Source organism: Periophthalmus magnuspinnatus, chromosome 21, assembly GCF_009829125.3.
Source record: "Periophthalmus magnuspinnatus isolate fPerMag1 chromosome 21, fPerMag1.2.pri, whole genome shotgun sequence".
NCBI lineage: Eukaryota > Metazoa > Chordata > Actinopteri > Gobiiformes > Gobiidae > Periophthalmus > Periophthalmus magnuspinnatus.
In genome coordinates, this window is record NC_047146.1 from 27,031,642 (window position 1) to 27,052,335 (window position 20,694).

Consider the following 20,694-nt stretch of genomic DNA (forward strand, 5'->3'; position numbering starts at 1 on the left):
TTAGTATATTCTATTTTTACCTATTCTTTGCTTCTTGTTGTATAACACAATTTTGCTTCTGAACTTCAGTGCCACAAGACCACAGCCTCATCAGCTCCTCTCTCTCTCCCTCTCTCCTTTCTCCATCTCCTCTCTCTATTTCTCTCCGCTTCTCTCTCTCTGTTCCCCTCTCTCTGCTCCTCTCTTCTTTCTCTACACCGTCCTCTCTGTCCATCTATCTCTCCTCCTCTCTCTCTTTCTCTCTCTTGCTCACTCATCCTCTCTCCAATACTCTCTGCCTCTCCACTCGTCTCTCCCCTCTCCTCTATTTTTTTCTCTCTGCTCCTCTCTCTCCCACTCTCTTCTCTCACTCTCTCTCTCTATCCCACTCTCATTTCCTCTCTCTGCCCCTCTCTCCCTCTCCACTCCTCTTTTCTCTCTCTGTGCTCCCTCTCCTTTTCTCCTCTCTCTCTTTCTCTCTGTCTCTCCCACTCTCCTCTCTCTCTTCCTCTCTTGCTCTCTCTCTCCCACTCTCTTCTCCTCTCTCAGGTCCTCTCTTGTGCTCTGCCCCTCGCTCTGTCTCAGTTTGGCAGATCGTATCTCGTCCGCTGTGCGCACCCTGTAATCAGCAGCAGCAGATGATTCAGATAAAGATTAAATGACCGTGTGGCTTTGGCTCAATTAAATCTGTGTGGAGGGCTGCATTCTCATGGCTCTAATGTACAGCAAGAGGAGAGGGCAAGCACAATGGTACCAAATGTACTTGTACCTTTTTAGACTCGCTTGTTTGTATTATTTTTGTATTTTTCAGTTCCTTGCAGGTTTTTTTTTGTTACCTTATTCATTTATATGCTCTGTGTTTCTGAAATAGGGAAAATGCTATTCAATGTTTTGTGATTAAAGGGATCAAACATCTGCTACCAAAATGTGTTTACTTTTATTATATTTTATTTTATTTTTATCATTGGTGGAATGTAACAAAATAAAAGTAGTTCTGTACTTAAGTATACATTTTAGGTATCTGTACTTCACTATATATGAGAGCAGATATCTGTACTCTGTACATTTTTGAAAAGGACAAACTTTTTTTTTTTTTTTTTATGGCAGTTTGAAACTTGCTGAAAAGGCTGAGGGGTTTATTTTTTTATCATGTTCATAGTTTGAACAACCAAAAATATACAAATAAAAACTGCTAGAAAAAAATTTCAATTCGATTTCTGTTGATAAAAATCTGCATAAATCTTTATCAAAATCACTACATTTAGAGCTTTATAAGCTCTCAAAGCTGCATGAAATACTCTTTAATTACATTTTTAAAGGGGTACTTTAATACTTTTACTTAAGTAAATTTTTTCAGGTGATACTTTTACTTTTTTTACTCTGGTATTTGTACTTAAGTAACAATATTTTGCATTTCTTTCAATAAGTCAGTCATTAAATATGTAGTCAAATGTTTCTATAAAAAAAAACATTTAAAGTCTTTATATAGAAACAGTCTGCTGTCATGAGAATTTAAATGACTTCAGATAGCTGTTTTGTTCCCAGCATAGACCCACACAAATCAGGCAGCCCTTTCTACTGTTTATATCAAATATCATAGCATTTTGTCTTTTTCCATTATGAACCTTTTGACTTTATCTGCTCACACAGCCTCTCATGCGTGACTCTGGTTCCTTAAATCCTTTTGATCGTATCTTCACATGCTCCTCTTCATCAGTTACCTGTGTACGAAAGAATGGGGAACAGCATAACTCTTCAATGTAGTGAGATCTTTAGTTTCTGCCATTAAAAAAAAAAAAAAGTTTAATTAAAAATGTTCAGTTTATTTTATGATGGCATAGACAAACAAAGCATCTTGTATACGTTTTTATAGTTGCATACTTTACAACTTACTGTTCAATACAAGATAGATGGAACAATTATATTTTGGGATCAATATGTATTGTGTGTTCCAACCACAGGGAAATCACACTCCTCAGCCTTCTCAGTAAGGTCTGTTCCAGGATACTGGAGAGGAGAATCCGACCAATAGTGGAGGAGCAATGCGGTTTTACGACCGGGTCGTGGAACACTGGACCAGCTCTATACCCTCCATTGGGTCCTTGAGGGTTAATGGGAGTTTGCCCAACCAGTCCACATGTGTTTTGTGGATCTGGAGAAGGCATTTGACCGTGTCTCTCGTGGTACCCTTTGGTGGGTGTTCTGGGAGTATGGGGTCCGGAGCCCTTTCCTAAGGGCTGTCCGGTCCCTGTATGACTGCAGCAGGAGCTGTGTTTGCATTGCCGGCAGTAAGTCAGACCTGTTCCCAGTGCATGTTGGACTGGATCTCATCGTGGCTGTTTGCAGACGATGTTGTCCTGATGGCTTAGTCGAGCCAAGACCTGCAACAGGCACTGGGGCGGTTTTCAGCCAAGTGTGAAGTGGCTGGATGAAAATCAGCACCTCCAAATTAGTTCAAGTATCTCAAGGTCTTGTTCACGAGTGAGGGAAGGATGGAGTGTGAGATTGACAGGCGGATCGGTGCAGCATCTACAGTGATGCGGTTGCTGTATCAGACCTTTGTGGTAAAGAAAGAGCTGAGTCTATGAGTCAGTCAGTCTATATCCCTACCCTCACCTATGGTCATGAGCTTTGGGTAATGACCGAAAGGATAAGATTGCGGATATAAGTGGTCAAAATGAGTTTCCTCTGTGGGGGGCTGGGTGCTCCCTTAGAGATAGGGTGAGGAGCTTCGTCACACAGGAGAGTGGAGCCGCTGCTCCTCCACGTCAAGAGGAGCCAGCTGAGGTGGTTCGCGCATCTGTTCAGGATGTCTCCTGACGACATCCCTAGGGAGGTATTCCGGGCATGTCCCACCGGGAGGAGGCCCCGGGGAAGACCCAGGACCAGAGGGACTGTGTCTATCGGCTGGCCTGGGAATGCCTTGGGGTCCCATTGAAGGAGCTGGAGGACATGTCTGGGGCTCCTCACCCTATCTCTAAGGGAGCGCCCAGCCACCCCGTGGAGGAAACTCATTTTGGCCACTTGTATCCGCCTTTTATTTTTTATTTTTGTACGTTAGGGTTAAATAAATAACTTCTGGAAAGAAGTAGTATATATATATATATATATATATATATATATATATATATATATATATATATATATATATATATATAAATAAATAAATAAATATATATATATATATATATATATATATATATATATATATATATATATATATATATATATATATATATATATATATAGGGTGATCGTGTCAGTGGCATAATGACATTCAGTGTTTAACTGTACACTGTGCCCGAGAACACCAGTGTGCCTTGAGCAAACTTCTGAACCAAAAAAAAGACACAAACACGAGCACTACTGCAAATTCCCTAGTGAAAACATTTTAGTTAATGTTACACCGGTGCATCTTAGTACAGCATGTGCCATTACTCAAAAAAGGTTGAAAAACAGTGCTGTACCTGATTATTTCTTCTAGTTTAAGGGGTGTGAGTGTGAAGTGTGACATAATATCTACTACCATATCTTTAAAAAGACACCTAAATACATCACTGACACCCTACCCAGCTCAGATGATGTGTTCTTGTTATAAAGGTCACCAAACAAGGGCATCACTGTCCATCAGTTCATTATAACACCTTTTTGGGATAGTTTGCTCAAGATGTTTTTCTACCTTGCCTCTCTCCACTTTTAGATCTTCTTTGCCCTCATTTTAAACTTGTCTTTATAGAGATTATCTTCAGCCAATGCTCTGAGACCTACCACTGAGTTCACTGGACAGATTTCCTTCTTATACAAATTCCTCCAAATCATTTGTTATTCAAAGGAAAAAATGCCGGATTTACTAGTTATAGATCAGACATGGTGGTTTGCTTCATGTCTTTGGTCTATTTTTATCAATCCACTGTTTTGAATGGGACCAGAGCTCATGGATTAACAGGTAATCTTCCTAAATCTCTGCATAATGCAATTTAATGTCAATGGAGACCACACAAAAACTGAAGCAAGTAGCTATAGCTTTCAGAAGACATGTAATTGATGAAAGCTGTTTTGGATCAGGTCAATAACTGAATCCATTGAAAGCAGCTAAAGATGATGAGAGGCTTGTAGTCAAGCTATAAATTTGTGAAATCATTGCCAATTTCTTTAAAGTAAATTTATTGTATGGAATGTGGGCACAAAAATGCAGAGAAAATAGTGGCATGCTGTGAGGACAATCAAGGCAAGCCGTGCTTGTCCAACAAAATTTAAAATTGTCATGTGTCAAAAGTATAATTAAATGATTCTGAAATATATCCAAATAATTTTCCCCATTTTCCCTTAATTTCTGTCTGTTTAAAGCATGTTTGAAGTAATAGTGGCCTTTAATACTTTTTCACGAGTGAGGGAAGGATGGAGCGTGAGAGTGACAGGCGGATCGGTGCAACGTCTGCAGTGATGCGGTCACTGTATCGGTCCGTTGTGTTAAGGAAGGAGCTGAGCCGGAAGGCAAAGCTCTCGATTTACCGGTCAGTTTACGTCCCTACCCTCACCTATGGTCATGAGCTCTGGGTAATGACCGAAAGAACAAAATCGCGGATACAAGCGGCCGAAATGTGTTTCCTCCATAGGGTGGCCCTTAGGGATAGGGTGAGGAGCTCAGTCACACAGGAGAAGCTTGGAATAGAGCCGCTGCTCCTACATGTCGAGAGGAACCAGTTGAGGTGGCTCGGCATCTCCTCAGGATGCCTCCTTGACGCCTCCCTAGGGAGCTGTTCTGGGCATGTCCCACTGTGAGGAGGCCCCAGGGAAGATCCAGGACACACTGGAGGGACTATGTCTCTCGACTGGTCTGGGAACGCCTTGGGGTCCCACCGGAGGAGCTGGAGGACGTGTCCAGGTTGAGGGAAGTCTGGGAGTCCCTGCTTAGACTGCTGCCCCTGTGGCCCCAGATAAGCGGAAGAAACTGGATGGATGGATGTCCTTTAGTACACCCTACTGGCCACTGAGCAGACCTCAGCAACCGCTGTTCCGATTATCTCATTAACTTATGTTGTTGTTCTCCACTACAGAGGGTCGCTATAGAGGCCGAGTATACTGAGGACCACTAATGGCTCACACAGCATTGAATAAATCAAACATCTCAGGAGGTTTCTAGTAATTGCACATGTGCAGATTGTGCACATTGTTTCTAGCTTGACATTTGTAGTGATTAATCATTTAATCAAACAGTGAGCTAGTTTCAGGGTTAGTTTATGTGAAATGGAGGATCCAAATAGAGCAGTGAAGTGACAGTGGCTGGAGAGGAGCCTGTCTGTTCATGAAGCATTAGCGGAATAACAGGACTATTACTCATGTGTGGAGGAACATGTGGCTGTACTGGACTTGCTCTGCTTCAGGAAAATACAGAAGGTTTCTTCAGGAAATATGTGGCTTTGATTTGAGGCTGTAAGTGCACCTGACTGACCAGTGCATTGTTGCTAGTATCTCATCTTGAATCTGCATTATATGTAGTACATATTACATATGACGCCATATGTTACTCATATGGTGTCTAGATGCATAAGGATAATTACATAGATAACGATATATTAGTCAAAATAAATATACAAATATTGAATGTAGTTTGAATAAAAAACACTTATATTGTTATTGACTAAATATTGATGTCCATTCAAGGTCTTTTTGCCTACCCTTAAAAATCACTGCACACTACTGAGTGAAATGATGCATTCATTTGTAAATCACGGCTGTGTTATGCTGTCGTAAATAACTAATCTTGTTTGCCTGAGGATATAGTTTAATCACTTCTTGAGTGCTAAAACTTTGATTTAGTCAGTGATACTTTCTGGCGGATTTATAATGGAAATGTTTTACTTTTAAGTCTTTTTGACAGTAATTTGCTAATGTTTATGATTAAGCCATTGATCTTCTTGGCGTTTCAAGTTTCTTCAGAAAATAGCACATTCTGGCCAAACGAACTGTCAGAAGCAGTGAGTAACCGTAGCAACTGGACAATACAACACTTGTATTGTCCAGTTCAGTCTAGTGAAGTCTACCTATGCTTCCACTGTAGGGAGTATTATACCTGATGACTTGGACCAAGATAACAAGGGCTGAGCTGGCAGACTTGGGCTGGCACATTACAGAAATACAATGTCTCTATCAGCTTGCTGATATTGTTATATTTCTATCGCAGCCTATTTTCCCCCCATCAACCCAAAACATGCATAATTGGTAGAATCCTCCAGATAAGGTCATGACCAAGCCTAGCTAAAGATCTGGAGATGGGTCCCAGAGCCCACTGCTCCTGATGGGTTGTCGAAGCTGTACTGAGGGATGGGTCAAATGCAGAGGACACATTTCCCCATGCCCCGAGACAACAAATTACACCAAACAAACACAATTATGGCATATCCCCTTGAAGTTTATACTTGTACAGGAGTAATCATACAAAACTCTCTGATCTCTCTCTCTGCTGTAGTTTTATAGTCTCTCATTGTAAAATCCTGGTGCTTTTGTGAGCTGCTGAAAGAGGTGTCTACGTTCACTTCCTTTCCTATCACTCACACACAAAGAGTAACACAGGTACAAACAAGATCACACTAAAATAATGACAAGACACAGTGCACAAAGCTACACTTAGAACAGCATGAGGAGGTTTATATTCTGTAGATAGGAGCGAGAAATAATGACTGGTTGTCTTACATATCGATTATAGTCCTGCCCATTCACAAAGTCTCTCACAGTTTAATAATAACTTTAGTGTCCTGAAGAGCTGTTGTCATGGCAATGTTGATACGCAGTCATGTGAATGTTAAAAGTGCAGTCACAAACCCTTCAGCCCCTATTACCCAAAAGCATTTACCACTGTGGCAACTGAGCACAATGCAACAACACTACCAAAACAGATAATCTTTTACATCCCTGCATGGGCTGAAAATTTCCAATAAAAGTGTAATCACCTGTGTATCCCACCTGATCTATATGCTTTGCTGCCCCTGTGACTTGACCTATGTTGGGTAGAAACCTAGGCCAAGAATATCGAAGGATAAGACCTCTAGTAGTAGAAATGATAGAGACTAGTGGCTGTACACTTTAATGACGCCAAGCATGACATCAGCTCCATGAGATTTACAGGCATTGAGCAGGTCCCCCTTACCTAAAGGGGGGGCGACCATGACAAGCTCTTAAAACAGAGAGAGGCGTTTTGGATAAATACACCCCAAATCCAAGTGCCAATAGGCTTAAATGAAACTGAATCTGAATATTTTTTTGTAAACCATATGTATGGATTTATTATGTCAGTATTGCTATTGTGTTATGTGTTTTTGAATATTTGTAACAGGTTCTTGAAGTCACTGCCTGCTTGCTATATTTGCTGTGTACATATACACTACTTTCTTATATTATATATTTTTTATTAAATTGAAACAGTGTGCCATTGTAGTTGGCTTTGTATATCGTTGCTGTGTTCTTGGGAAGTGAAAGTGTAACTGTGTCGCAGGTGGCATTTGGAAATAATATTGTAATTAATTAAATAATTTATTTTGTAAGAAATGTTATGCAAATTGTAAAACAAATGTATAGGACTGATAGATTTACATAGACAAATTGCAAACTTTACTCAATCATTAATGTTTGGTCTCCTGAAGTTTTTTTTTGTTTTTTTAGTACATATTTATCTGCTTTGGTATTCTTCTACTGTCCCTGCACCCTGTAAAAAACTTGTATTTGTTTGACTTATTGTTTATGATTTCTCAAAGGAACTCTCTTAAATCTACAGTACATTTTAAAGCTGTCTTTGAAGCTACACAGTCTTTTCTCAGGGAGAGGATAAATACATGGTGTGTTCACTATCAGACCACTAGCAGACCGCCCAGAGCACAGGGCTTCTTAAAACAGACTAAAGCAGATGAATCCTATCAGAGCTGGATTAGCGATGACATGGCGTAGGTTTCTTCTTTAATACACAGCCTGGCCAAAAATAAAAAAAGTCGCCACCAAAAAAAGAAAAAAAAGGTCACACACTCTAATATTTCATTGGGCCATCTTTAGCTTTGATTATGGCATGCATTTGCTGTGGAATTGTTTGGATAAGCTTCTGCAATGTCACAAGATTTATTTCCATCCAGTGTTGCATTCATTTTTCACCAAGATCTTGCACTGATGATGGTAGAGTCTGACTGCTGCGTAAAGCCTTCTCCAGCACATCCCAAAGATTCTCAATGGGGTTAAGGTCTGGACTTTGTGGTAGCCTAACCATGTGTGAAAATGATGTCTCATGCTCCCTGACCCACTCTTTCACAATCTGAGCCAAATTAACCCTGGCATTGTCATCTTGGAATATGCCCATGCCATCAGGGAAGAAAAAAAATCCTTTGGTGGAATAACCTGGTCAGTCAGTATATTCAGATAATCAGCTCATTCTTTGAGCACATACTGTTGCTGAATCTAGACCTGACCTGGAGGAGGCTTGCACCTATTTGCTTAGTTAAATCCAGGTGAAGATTTTTTTGGCCAGCCAGTGTATATTTTCTGTTATCTCACATAATGTATATTGGACATAAGTAGGCTAAGTAATTGGTAAATCTGGGCATTCCTGCAATGATATTGTGTTGCTTGACCTGTGAGTATATTCCCTGGCAAAATGTTTGGCACAGTTGTCTCACAATATGAAGTCAAGGCAAGTTTATTTGTATAGCACAGTTCATACACAAAGTGATTCAAAATGCTTTACAGAATAAGAAAGATTAAAATCACAATACAACATATCAAAACGTAAATAATCATCATTAAAGAGAAAAGTGCAGAATAAAAATCTTTCAGTCATATGCCCAGCTAAACAGAACATTTTGGAGCCTGGAAGGTTGTAGAAGGTTGTAGGTTCTATTCCTGGAGTCTTTATGCATGGAGTTACTATGCCATTGTGTTGTATGAGTTTTCTCCATGTTCTGCAGTTTTTGCTATCAATTTAAACATGCCCAATATGTTAATTACTTTGTTTATAATTCCTGGCCATGATCTTAATCTAGTAAAGGCTCTACTGCAAATTCCCCAGTCAAGAGGCCCTGAATCAAGTTTACCCCATTGTCGAACAAACCATAGCGTTTTAAAGAAATCAAAGGCGTTTGTGTCATTTGTATGTCTTTGTGCTGTCTGGATGACAAATCTATAGATAACATTGTTCAGATTCTGTCCATTTTCTAAAAAATTGATGGATGCGCCACACACTCCTACAGTGTTCGCAGAGATACAGAGAAGACCATTTTCCCATTAAGACTTAGAGTAAACTGTTTATACTCATGAGACAGACTCATCCAAACCCAAATGAGGTGATATGGAAGCCACATGTATTATGGCTCAATGTATATATCACCACTTTAAACAGTGGGGCACTAACTATATTTATTATCTGACTCTTTATGCAATACTTAAAGGTCCCACAATATGGTTATTCAAGCTTCATAACTACTTTTGGACAGTTAACCATTTTATGTTACTTAAAATAATCTACAGTTAATAACAATGTTCTTACCAGCAGGGGGCACTCAGCAGTTGAAGTAGGACTTTTTTTAGTCTTGATTTGTAAGACTTATTTATTTATTAAATTTTTACCTTTTTTACATCAACATTTTTAATGAATTTCTACCAGCATTTTCATCAATTAATATTACAGATTAGTGAAATGTGCTAATTAAGGCTGTGCAAATGATGACATTTTAATCAAATGGATTAAAATCATTTCAAATTTTCATGATATGAGAGGTCTACAGCGAAAACATTTTACTATTGTTTTGTGTCAAAGGGTTTGGACAAAGTCTGTAATATTTAAGCCATATTTATTTGTTTTTATTGCAAATTTGTTTCAAAAATTGCAATTGATCAATATATGAGGAAAATTTTGTAATTACTGTCTTGTCATATCGTCCAGCTCGAAAAAAGACTATAGGCCTACAGCTAACCTTGTGTTTTAACATTTGGCTCAACCTTAATTTTTGTAACACAATCTCTCCTTTTCTCTGTAGCATTGATTTAATCTGCAGTGTTTAAATAAGTGGTGCTGATTTGAAGAGCCTGTGGTTTCATAACTGTTCAGAAATCTCCAGAGAAGTGTATCAAGTGGAAATCTAGAAAGTTCTGCCTTCTGGTTTTTACTAAATCAACTTCAACATTAAACTTATTCTGAGGGTCCAAGTCTAATGGAGGACCACACACAGGACATGCACATGGGAAGTAAAGGCTCTCCTCTCTCCCATGTGAATATATGAGTGTAAAAAAGTGCATAGACAGTGAGCAGAGCTGGCAGAAGGAGCAGCCAAAGACAAACCGCTTGTATTTTGGTTTCTGGTTTTGGTTGCCCACAATGTTACAGTAACTCCTCACGTGCTGCTTCGCTAAGAAATAATGGTCTTTAATTAGATATCACTTTTGAAGACAAGGTTGCACACTGCTACCCCAGAGCAAACAAAAAATTTGACTACCATATTATGTCAATGGGGATGTGTAATACTAATGTTATATAACATCAAGTGCTGTCTAATACTAATGGTATATAGCATCAAGTGCTGTCTAAAAGACACAATATTAAACCTTCCTGTGGCACTCCACAGCCCCTGGTTGGTAGATATATCTATGCAAACCCTTACCAAAGATTACAATGCACATAACTTTTCCAAAACACAATGTAAACCAAGATACTTGTTTGTATCTGTATATAAAATAATTTCAAGAGATTTCTCAAGATGAAAGTTTAAGCTTTTTTATGCCAACATTAAAACTAAACTGGTAAATGATGATATACATCTAATAAAAGTTGCAACTGAGTGCTGGGTCCAAAGACAAACATTGTAGAAAAGAAAGAAGAGATCTGCACTGCAGTTCTTTGGAGCTCCCAATTTTCCCAATATTACTTCCATTGATGTAGTGTTGGTGCTAATATTCTGCCCTTCTGTTTTTTTATTTGTATATAAACTGTACATAGTGTAAATATATCCATCTGTGGCAGACTAATACACCACTTTAACAATATTTGTGAACACCTGCTTATACTATCTTTCATAGGATTCCATCAAACAATTGTAATCTTATAACTCATATCAAATTGGCATTTGTATTCATTAGCTTTCCTGTCACATGATTGGTTAGGTGACCACCTAGGCTTGCATAAAACAGGTGTGAAACTGAATCTTTCATGCCTGAAGAAGGATGTGACCCAGAAAGGTCACGTTGTGGTGCTATTAAACTATAATACAAATTTGGGAGCTCCAAATAACTACAGTGCATATGTCTTCTTTCTTTTCAAACACTTACAAACAACAATAAACATTAAAAATAAAAATATGCTTTGACATTGATTTGACTGGAATGGACGATGATTCCAGTTCTGAGTGTTCTCTTTTTGTATCATATAAGAGTTGCAGTTTTACATTGTTATAATTAGTGGGGTAGGAGCATATTTACAGTTGTGGACTTGAGTTGCAAATGCTCCTGCTAATCTCACTCACTCTTGTCCCTGGTTGTCCTCAGGGCTGTGGGCAGTCCGCTCGCCATGGACCCCAACAGCATCTGCAGAAAGGCGAAGCGTCTGGCGGGAAAGCAGGCCGAGCTGTGCCAAACGCAGCCGGAGATTGTGAGTGAAGTGGCCAAAGGGGCGCGCCTCGGTGTCCGTGAGTGTCAGTACCAGTTCAGGTACCGCCGATGGAACTGTACCAGCCACAACAAGTACTTTGGCAAAATCCTGCAGCAAGGTGAGAGCAAGGATAAAAAACACTATATCATATAAGGTACCACAAAAGTGTGAACACATTCTCTCATTCAAAGTTTAAAAAAAAATTTTAAATGTATTTTACAATGTCTATATTTTATATACATACAGAGCACAACAAATATGTGAAGCAAGATGTAAGCAATGAAAACGCTAAATAACTCTTCTAAATATTTGTTTATTGTATATTCAAATAATCAAAATAGCCACCCTTTGCGTTGTGGAAAAATATTTAGTAGAGTTATGTAACTTTTTTTCTTCACAAGATAACTCCATATATTTTGGTTGATAAATTCTATGCCTTCCATGTAGAAAGTAGTAGAAAGTAGTATAAACATAAAGGAAAAAAAAACAAAACACTGACTGCTGTTGTTTATACATACACTACCAGTCAAATATATAATAATATGTCTCATTCAGAAAGAAATAATGAAGAAAGAATAAAGGGAAAAAAAGCATCAAACTGGTAGTGTATGTTTTTTTTGTTTTTTTTTTGTTTGTTTTTTGTGGTACCGAAGGCACCAGTGTGTCAAGTGGTGCTTTGGATGAAATAAAAATTAAATCTGATCTTGAACAGAAGTTACCCGTAGTGTGTCCTAATATTGTTGGTTCTTGCAGTTGTCTTGAAGTGACATTATTAAATGTAAATTGCTGAAAAACGAAGATGCTTATTTGAGATTAGATATACACTACCTTTCAAAACTTTGGGGTCACTTAGAAATTTCCTTAGTTTTGAAAGAAAAGCACAGTTTTTTCAATGAAGATAAATTTAAACTAATCAGAAATACACTGTTAGCCTTCATTTCTAAGAACAAGATTAAACTGTCGAGTTTCACATGAAACGTGAGCATTTAATACCACATTGTTAATGTGGTAAATGACTATTCTAGCTGTAAATGTCTGGTTTTGGTGCAACATAGGTCTACATAGGTGTATAGAGGCCCATTTTCTGCAACTATCACTCCAGTGTTCTAATGGCTCAATTTGTCATTGTGTCAGAAGACTAACTCTTGTGCATTCATGTTAGCACAGCTGAAAACAGTTTAGCTGGTTAGAGAAGCTATATAACTGACCTTCAGGTTGAGCAGGTTGAGCATCACATTTGTGGGGTCGATTAAACGCTCAAAATGGCCAGAAAAAGAGAACTTTCATGTGAAACATGATATAGATAATAGTGTGTACTATTCCTTTCAGAGAACAGCACAAACAGGCTCTAACCAGAGTAGAAAGAGAAGTGGGAGGCCCTGCGGCACAACTGAGCAAGAAGATAAGTACATTAGAGTCTCTAGTTTGAGAAATAGACGCCTCACAGGTCCTCAACTGGCAGCTTCATTAAATAGTACGCGCAAAACGCCAGTGTCAACATCTACAGTGAAGAGGTGACTCCGGAATGAAGGCCTTCAGGGCATAGCGGCAAAGAAAAAGCCATATCTGAGACTGGCCAATAAAAGAAAAAGATTAATATGGGTAAAAGAACACATACATTGGACAGAGGAAGATTAGAAAAAAGTGTTATGGACGAATGAATCGAAGTTTGAGGTGTTTGGATCACACAGAAGAACATTTGTGAGATGCAGAACAACCGAAAAGATGCTAGAAGAGTACCTGACATCATCTGTCAAGCAAGGTGGGGGTAACGTGATGCTCTGGGGTTGCTTTGGTGCTGGTAAGGTGGGAGATTTGTTCAGGGTAAAAGGGATTTTGAATAAGGAAGGCTATCACTCCATTTTGCAACGCCACGCCATACCCTGTGGACAGCGCTTGATTGGAGCCAATTTCATCCTACAACAGGACAATGACCCAAAGCACACCTCCAAATTGTCACCAGATCTAAAACCCATTGAGCTGTTGTGGGAGCAGCTTGACCGTATGGTACACAAAAAGTGCCCATCCAGCCAATCCAACTTGTGAGGTGTGGGGTGACATTTCTCCAGATTACCTCAACACATCAACAGTTAGAATCCCAAAGGTCTGCAATGCTGTAATTGCTGCAAATGGAGGATTCTTTGATGAAAGTAAAGTTTGAAGGAAAAAATTATTTCAAATAAATATTTTTTCTAACCTTCTCAATGTCTTGACTATATTTTCTATTCATTTCGGTAAATAAAAGTGTGACTTTTCATGGAAAACACAAAATTGTCTGGGTGACCCCAAACTTTTGAACGGTAGTATATACTACAGGGGCCATGTTGCTATTTAAACAACATATGCTAATGAGTTTCCCCAAGTTCTTGTCACAATGAAACATGCCCTGACAGCCTCACTTTCAAATGAATGTCATTCAAGTTGGCACTGACTCACAGCTTTTCAAATGACACAGCTTGGCACAAGATAAAAAGTAGTTCAATCTATTTTGTAATCTAATCTGCAAGAAAAATACCTCAAAATATTTACCTTCACCTCTTAATTAAGTAGTTACTAAGCCCGAATAATTTGTTACTTAGTATTTGTAATTATGATTTAATTCTTTGTTCATGCTTTATTAAGACTAATTAAGTTGTAGTTATTATAAAGTGGTAACAATATTTGTAGGAAAGTTTTGTAAACTCAGTGGCATTGTGTGTTTCTTTGATTTACTACAACAATCAATACATTCAAGGGTGAATTCTCCTTAAATAAGTACATATTGAGGTAACTATCTGATCAAGAACTGCAATTAATATCAATAAATCACATTTATTTATATAACACATTTAAAAACAACCATTTTTGAACAAAATGCTTCACAAGTTCACAAAACACAGCAGACAATAAAATACAACAAAGCCATACATTAATGTTGAAAAACAAACTGTGATCTCTGCTCAGTGACCAGTGTCAAATGCCACTTAAAAAAAATAAGTCTTTAGTAAAGTTTTACAATGCTCAAGAGATTGTGCAGCTCAAATGTGGAAAGGGAGACACAGTTCAGGAGCTTCAACTGAGAATGCTCTGTTCCTTCTGCTCACAAACCTGGAGCAGGGCATCTCCAGCTGCAGCTGGTCGGCAGACCTCCGGGCTCTGGTGTCTGTGTGAAAACAGTGCAGCTCAGACAAGTACAATGGGGCAGTGCCATTTAGACATGTATACATACTCGTTCAAATCTTAAAATTATTTCTAAACTGGACTAGAAGCCAATGAAGAGCAGCTAAAACACCCCCTGAAGGTGACACATTCATATTCATATCAAAATTCATCAATTTACTTCTGTCTTATTCAGTTATTCATCCCAAGAAATGTTAAACCTTTTATGTCTGTTCTGCCCCCCAGTGGACACAAATATTTTCTGTTTTGAGTTAATGTGTTTTGTCTGTTCAGAGCTTCCGTAGCTGCCATATTGTTTCAGAATTCAACAGTCTGATTATTCTTCACTGTGTTTGAGCCCTCCGTACTGTCGTTGACCCCGTGTAGACGTCTGTCTGTGAGTGTTGTGGTTTTAAAACATATTGGCTCACTCTGTGGACTCATTTGGGGCACTTTGGTTAATTTGGATTAATTTGTGGTTTATATTTGCACTGAAGCGAATGACGCTAGCGGCGCTCACGTGTCTATGGAGTTTTCCATTTAGGTTAGCATAATGCTAATCGGCAGTTTGGCACATGTTTTCGTTAGTTATAGCTACCTTTGGGCTGGTGTTGTGCACATGCTGTATTTTAATAAGCTACTAGATGTTTTGTGTAGCTCTGCATGGTTTTGTTCTTAAAAATGTGTAAGCATGATTGTAATATGCATGTATTTTCTTGTGTGTTGCAGTTTTACAAATAATCCACTCCATTAAATGTCTAATACAGCAAGAGGCTTCCTGGACATTATTGGAGAAGTTGTTCGCTATCTGTGGAACTAGTTCATAAACACTAGTGGAGGCAAAATAATGTCTAACCACAAAAGTTCCTGGTACACATTAATTAGTCTTAATAAAGCATGAAGAAAGACTTACCTAACTCCTTCATTTTGTTACTAAACCTCAATAATTTTATATAAACTATGAGTTAATTATGCAGTAAGCCTTATTTCATGCTTTATTAAGGCATAGTGTAGTTATTATAAAGTGAAAGTTCCTTGGTGTAACAACGTATTTGACAAAGTTCACTCCCTTCCGTTCTCTATACATGTTTCTTATGGATTTGAACCCACGACCTCCTGACCCTCTGTAGCTGCAGACAACACTAGCTCTTATATCTCACCCAGACAGAGTTGAGTGGGTCTCCTTCCATCAGACTCAGCCTTCTTCATAAACTAAAATTGCCTTTTCACTAATAGCATCTCTTAGATCTCATAACATCTTACTGCAGTCCTTTGAAGTGTCTAATATTATAATGTGGGGTCATCTTTGGGCCCCTAAAATGACTGTTCCTTTATCACTAGTATTATTTAAATAATTGAGCATGTTCCCACCTGTCCTACTTCTGTTTGCAAAGCCTTCTCCAGCACATCCCAGAGATTCACAGTGGGGTTAAGGTCTGGACTCTGTGGTGGCCAATCCATGTTTGAAAATGATGTCTCATGCTCCCTGAACCACTCTATCACAATTTGATGAAATGGCAATGACAATGCCTGATGAATCCTGACATTGTCATCCTAGAATATGCCTGTGTCATCAGGGAAGAAAAAAATCCATTGATGGAATAACCTGACCCCCATAATGAGAAATAAAACAAGGATTGTGACGTTGCCCCACCCTGGAGCCAGGCGTAGGGTTGGGGCTCGAATGCGAGCACCTAGTACCCACGAGGCCCAGCCGGGCTCAGCCCAAAAGGACGATGTGGGTCTGCCCTCTAATGGGCTCACCACCCGCAGAGGGTCTCATTGGGGTCGGGTACATAGAGGACTGGGCAACGGACAGGTGTCTCCGTGGCCTGGTCCACAGACACAGAATCTGACTGTAGTGATGGGGAATGTCACCTTGCTGGGGGGAAATGGAACCTGAGCTCATGCAGTAGGTTGAGAGGTACTGGCTAGATATAGTCAGGCTCACCTCCACGCACAGCTTGGGCTCTGGTAGCCTACTCCTCAAGAGGGGTTGGACCCGTCACTTCTCTCTCCCATAGGGAGAGGCTCTGGTGTGGGTTTCCTTATTGCCTCACAGCTCAGTCGTCATGTGTTGGAGTTCACCCCGGTGAACAAGAGGGTGGCATCCTTGTGCCTTCGAGTCAGGGACACATCTCTCACTGTTGTGGACACCAGGACGCCCTTGGTCGGAGGTCGACGAGCGACTTTGTCATCGTGTCATCTGATCTTCGGCCACGTGTCTTGGACACTCGGGTGAAGAGAGGGGCAGAATTGTCAACGGATCACCACCTGGTTGTGAGTTGGATACACTGGCAGAGGAGGAAGCTGGACAGACAGACTCACGCCTCCGGGAGAGCTTCTCCCTTCTCCTGGGGGAGGTTGGAAACATGGAAACTGTGGTTGCAAGGTCTTTGTTGCCTGTTGCAGTGGCAATCCCTAAACCCAGTGGTGGATGCGGAAGTAAGGGATACGGTCAGGCTGGAGAAGGAGTCCTATCAGGCCCTGTTGGCTTGTGGAACTCCTGAAGCAGCCGACAGGTACCGTCAGGCCAAGCATGTCGCAGCCCGTGCAGTCACAGAGGCAAAAACTCAGGGCTAGGAGGAGTTCATGGAGGCCATGGAGGAGGATCGGTCGGCCTCTAAGAAATTCTGGCAAACTGTCTGACGCCTCAGGAGGGGGAAGCAGTGCTTCACCAGCAATGTTTACAGTGCGGGTGGGAAGAATACTTTGAGGATCTCCTTAATCCCACTGTCACTTCTTCTGAGGAGGAAGCAGAGGAGGCGAACTCGTCCATCACACTGGCTCCTCGGTGGCAAGGCTCCAGGGGTGGATTAGATCCCTCCTGATTATTTTAAATCTCTGGACGTTGTGCGGCTGTCTTGGTTGATTCGCATTTACAACATCCCATGGCGGTCAGGGACAGTACCTTTGGAATGGCAGACTGGGGAGGTGGTCCCTCTATTTAAGAAGGGGGACCGGAAGGTGTGTTCCAACTACAGGGGAATCACACTCCTCAGCCTTCCCATTAAGGTCTATTCCAGGGTACTGGAGAGGAGAATCTGACCGATAGTCGAACCTCAGATCCAGGAGGAGCATTGTGGTTTTTGTCCTGGTTGCGGAACACTGGACCAGCTCTATAATCTCCATCGGGTGCTCAAGGGCTCATGCGAGTTTGCCCAACCAGTCCACATGTATTTTGTAGACTTGGAAAAGGCATTCGACTGTGTCCCTCATGATGTCCTTTGGGAGGTGCTCTGGGACTATAGAGTAAGTCAGACCTGTTCCCAGTGCATGTTGGAGTGGATCTCATCGTGGCTGTTTGCAGATGATGTTGTCCTGATGGCTTTGTCGAGCCAGGACCTGCAACAGGCACTGGGGCGGTTTTCAGCCGAGTGTGAAGTGCCTGGGATGAAAATCGGCACCTCCAAATCAGTTCAAGTATCTCAGGGTCTTGTTCACGAGTGAGGGAAGGATGGAGCCTGAGATTGACAGGCGGATCGGTGCAGCATCTGCAGTGATTCGGTTGCTGTATCAGACCATTGTGGTAAAGAAGGAGCTGAGTCGAAAGGCAAAGCTCTCGATTTACCAGTCAATCTACGTTCCTACCCTCACCTATGGTCATGAGCTTTAGGTAATGACCAAAACGACAAGATTGCGGTGATACAAGTGATCGAAATGAGTTTCTTCCACCCTATCTCTAAGGGCGCCCCCTTAGAGATAGGGTAAGGAGCTCCTACACGCCAAGAGGAGCCAGCTGAGGTGGCTCGAGCGTTCCAGATGCCTCCTGGATGCCTCCAAACAGGAGGAGGCCCTGGGGAAGACCCAGGACATGCCAGAAGGAGTATGTCTCTCGGCTGGCCTGGGAACGCCTCGGGATCCTCCCGGAAGAGCTGGAGGAAGTGTATGTGGAGAGGGAAGTCTGAACCTCCCTGCTGAAACTGCTGCTTCCGCGACCCAGTCCCAGATAAAGTGGAAGAAAATGGATGGATTCAATAACCTGGTCATTCAGTATATTCAGGTAGTCAGCTGACCTCATTCTTTGAGCACATAATGTTGCTGAACCTAGACCTGACCAGGCTCGTAGGCTCGTACCTATTTGCTTAGTTAAGTCCAGGGGGCAACTTTTTTGGCCAGGCAATGTGTATAATAACATTTTATATATGGGTTTCAGAATAACGAAACATTTTGAACGTTGCCATATCGATTAACAATTTAAAACACCATATTGTATCTTTTGAATGGGAAAATGTCCTCAAAATGTTGCATATGACGCGAAGATAAAACCCATGAATACTTTTGGGGATGGCAGTGTATTGAGCCTAATATGTAGCATATTACAGTATCTGTCTTAATATAATTCAGTTTGGACACTCAGATTGAGTGATTTAGTGCAAGGGTTACACACACATACACTCACCTTCCTACTGCTCTGACGCTGCTGGACGCCTCTGTAGCCACCCCACCCACTTCAAAACATCCTCAAGCTAGATTCACCCTCTATTCAAACAACAACCTCCGAGCACTTAACCTTTTTTGTCCCTCAATCCTCAACTGAAAATAAAGAAAGTAAAACACGTTATATAAACCTTGACATTTGTAATAAGATAAGCTTGTATGATTACTAACTTACACATTGGCTTTTAAACGTTTTGGTGTCACAACTTTGAATAAAGAATAAAGATGACAGTTCACAAATGTAAGTTGTTTTTTTTTCTGAACTTGTTCTGTTTGGTTTATATGTTAGAAATCAGATCAGATTTCCCTCCTCTTATCATTATTGACAGATATTAATATATTTTCCTTGATCATTGCCATGTTTAAATACCACATAGGGCCCTATGGCGGCTATATTGTAAGCAGCAACTGGTTATCACATAAGGGTTTTGGCAGCTTCTCTTTGAAAGACACTTGGCTTCACCCTAAGGACAAACCTCCGAGCCATAAACAAAGTAATGTAGTCTACTCCATTCAGTGTAGTGAAGAGTGCAGTGAGCATTACATTGGAGAAACTAAACAGCTGCTCCATAAGAGGATGTACCAACACCGGCGGGAGAGTTCCTCTGGACCCCAGTCCGCCGTGCATCTCCATCTTAAAGCCACTAACCACTCCTTTGAAGATAGTGAAGTTCAGATCTTAGCCAGAGAAAAGAAATGGTTTGAGAGAGGAGTTAAAGAAGCTATTTTTGTTAGGAAAGAGAATGCTTCCTTAAACAGAAATGGAGGCCTGAGACATAACCTCTCCCCCATCTACAACTCCATCCTCAGACCCAGAACAATGAGAACAATAGCAGGGTTGTTAAGGGCTGAATAGGGTCGTTTCAGCTGAAACTGGAGACAATAGCTGTTTACAGTTTCAGTGTAGTTAGCCCCTCCCCTCAGATAGATTTAAAGGCAGTGGCCACCAGCATTCTGACCAGAACTGAAGAAGCGGCTTGGATGAGCAGCGAAACGTCTTCACTCCTACAAGATTTGTCCAGTTGACAGATTTAACTTCGTTGTTTGCTATGGATCAGACCTGGACGACTGAGGGTCTACACAGACACGCTTGGCTTATATTTGATGCCAAAAACAAAGATGAGAGCGTTGTGACCTATTCTATGCCCTTTCTGAGCATGTTGACAAATGAAGTATTCCTTTCATTTTATTTGTTAACTTTACAGTGCTTTATATTGTCAGGGGTGCTGGGATATTGGCTTCTACAACAGCTATCGAAATTGACACAAAAAATCTTCTCCATGCATGAGATAATAAGTTGGGGAAAAAAAACAGTGAGTTGAATTGGAGGATTCTTCAAGTAAATTAAATGATGTCTTTAGTAAAATTAAAGGTGCTGTGGTCGCATGTTATTGCTTTCATTGGAATGCTTTAATGCCATACTATGGAACATTCCAGGCAATTAGTAAGTGTTAAGCAATAAACAACACACACAATATATAAATACAACAAACTGATGGGGCGGTGCAATTCCAGCTGCC

General features: G+C 40.5%; 1 protein-coding gene across 1 annotated transcript in view; it reads left to right on the plus strand.

Moving 5' to 3' along the window:
• wnt6b (wingless-type MMTV integration site family, member 6b) overlaps positions 1-20,694 on the plus strand; it is a 41,947-nt gene that overhangs the window by 9,060 nt on the left and 12,193 nt on the right. Inside the window, exon 2 of the mRNA XM_033986943.2 lies at positions 11,494-11,714. Within this exon, the coding sequence (XP_033842834.1) occupies positions 11,494-11,714 (221 nt within the window). The remainder of the gene's footprint in view (positions 1-11,493; positions 11,715-20,694) is intronic.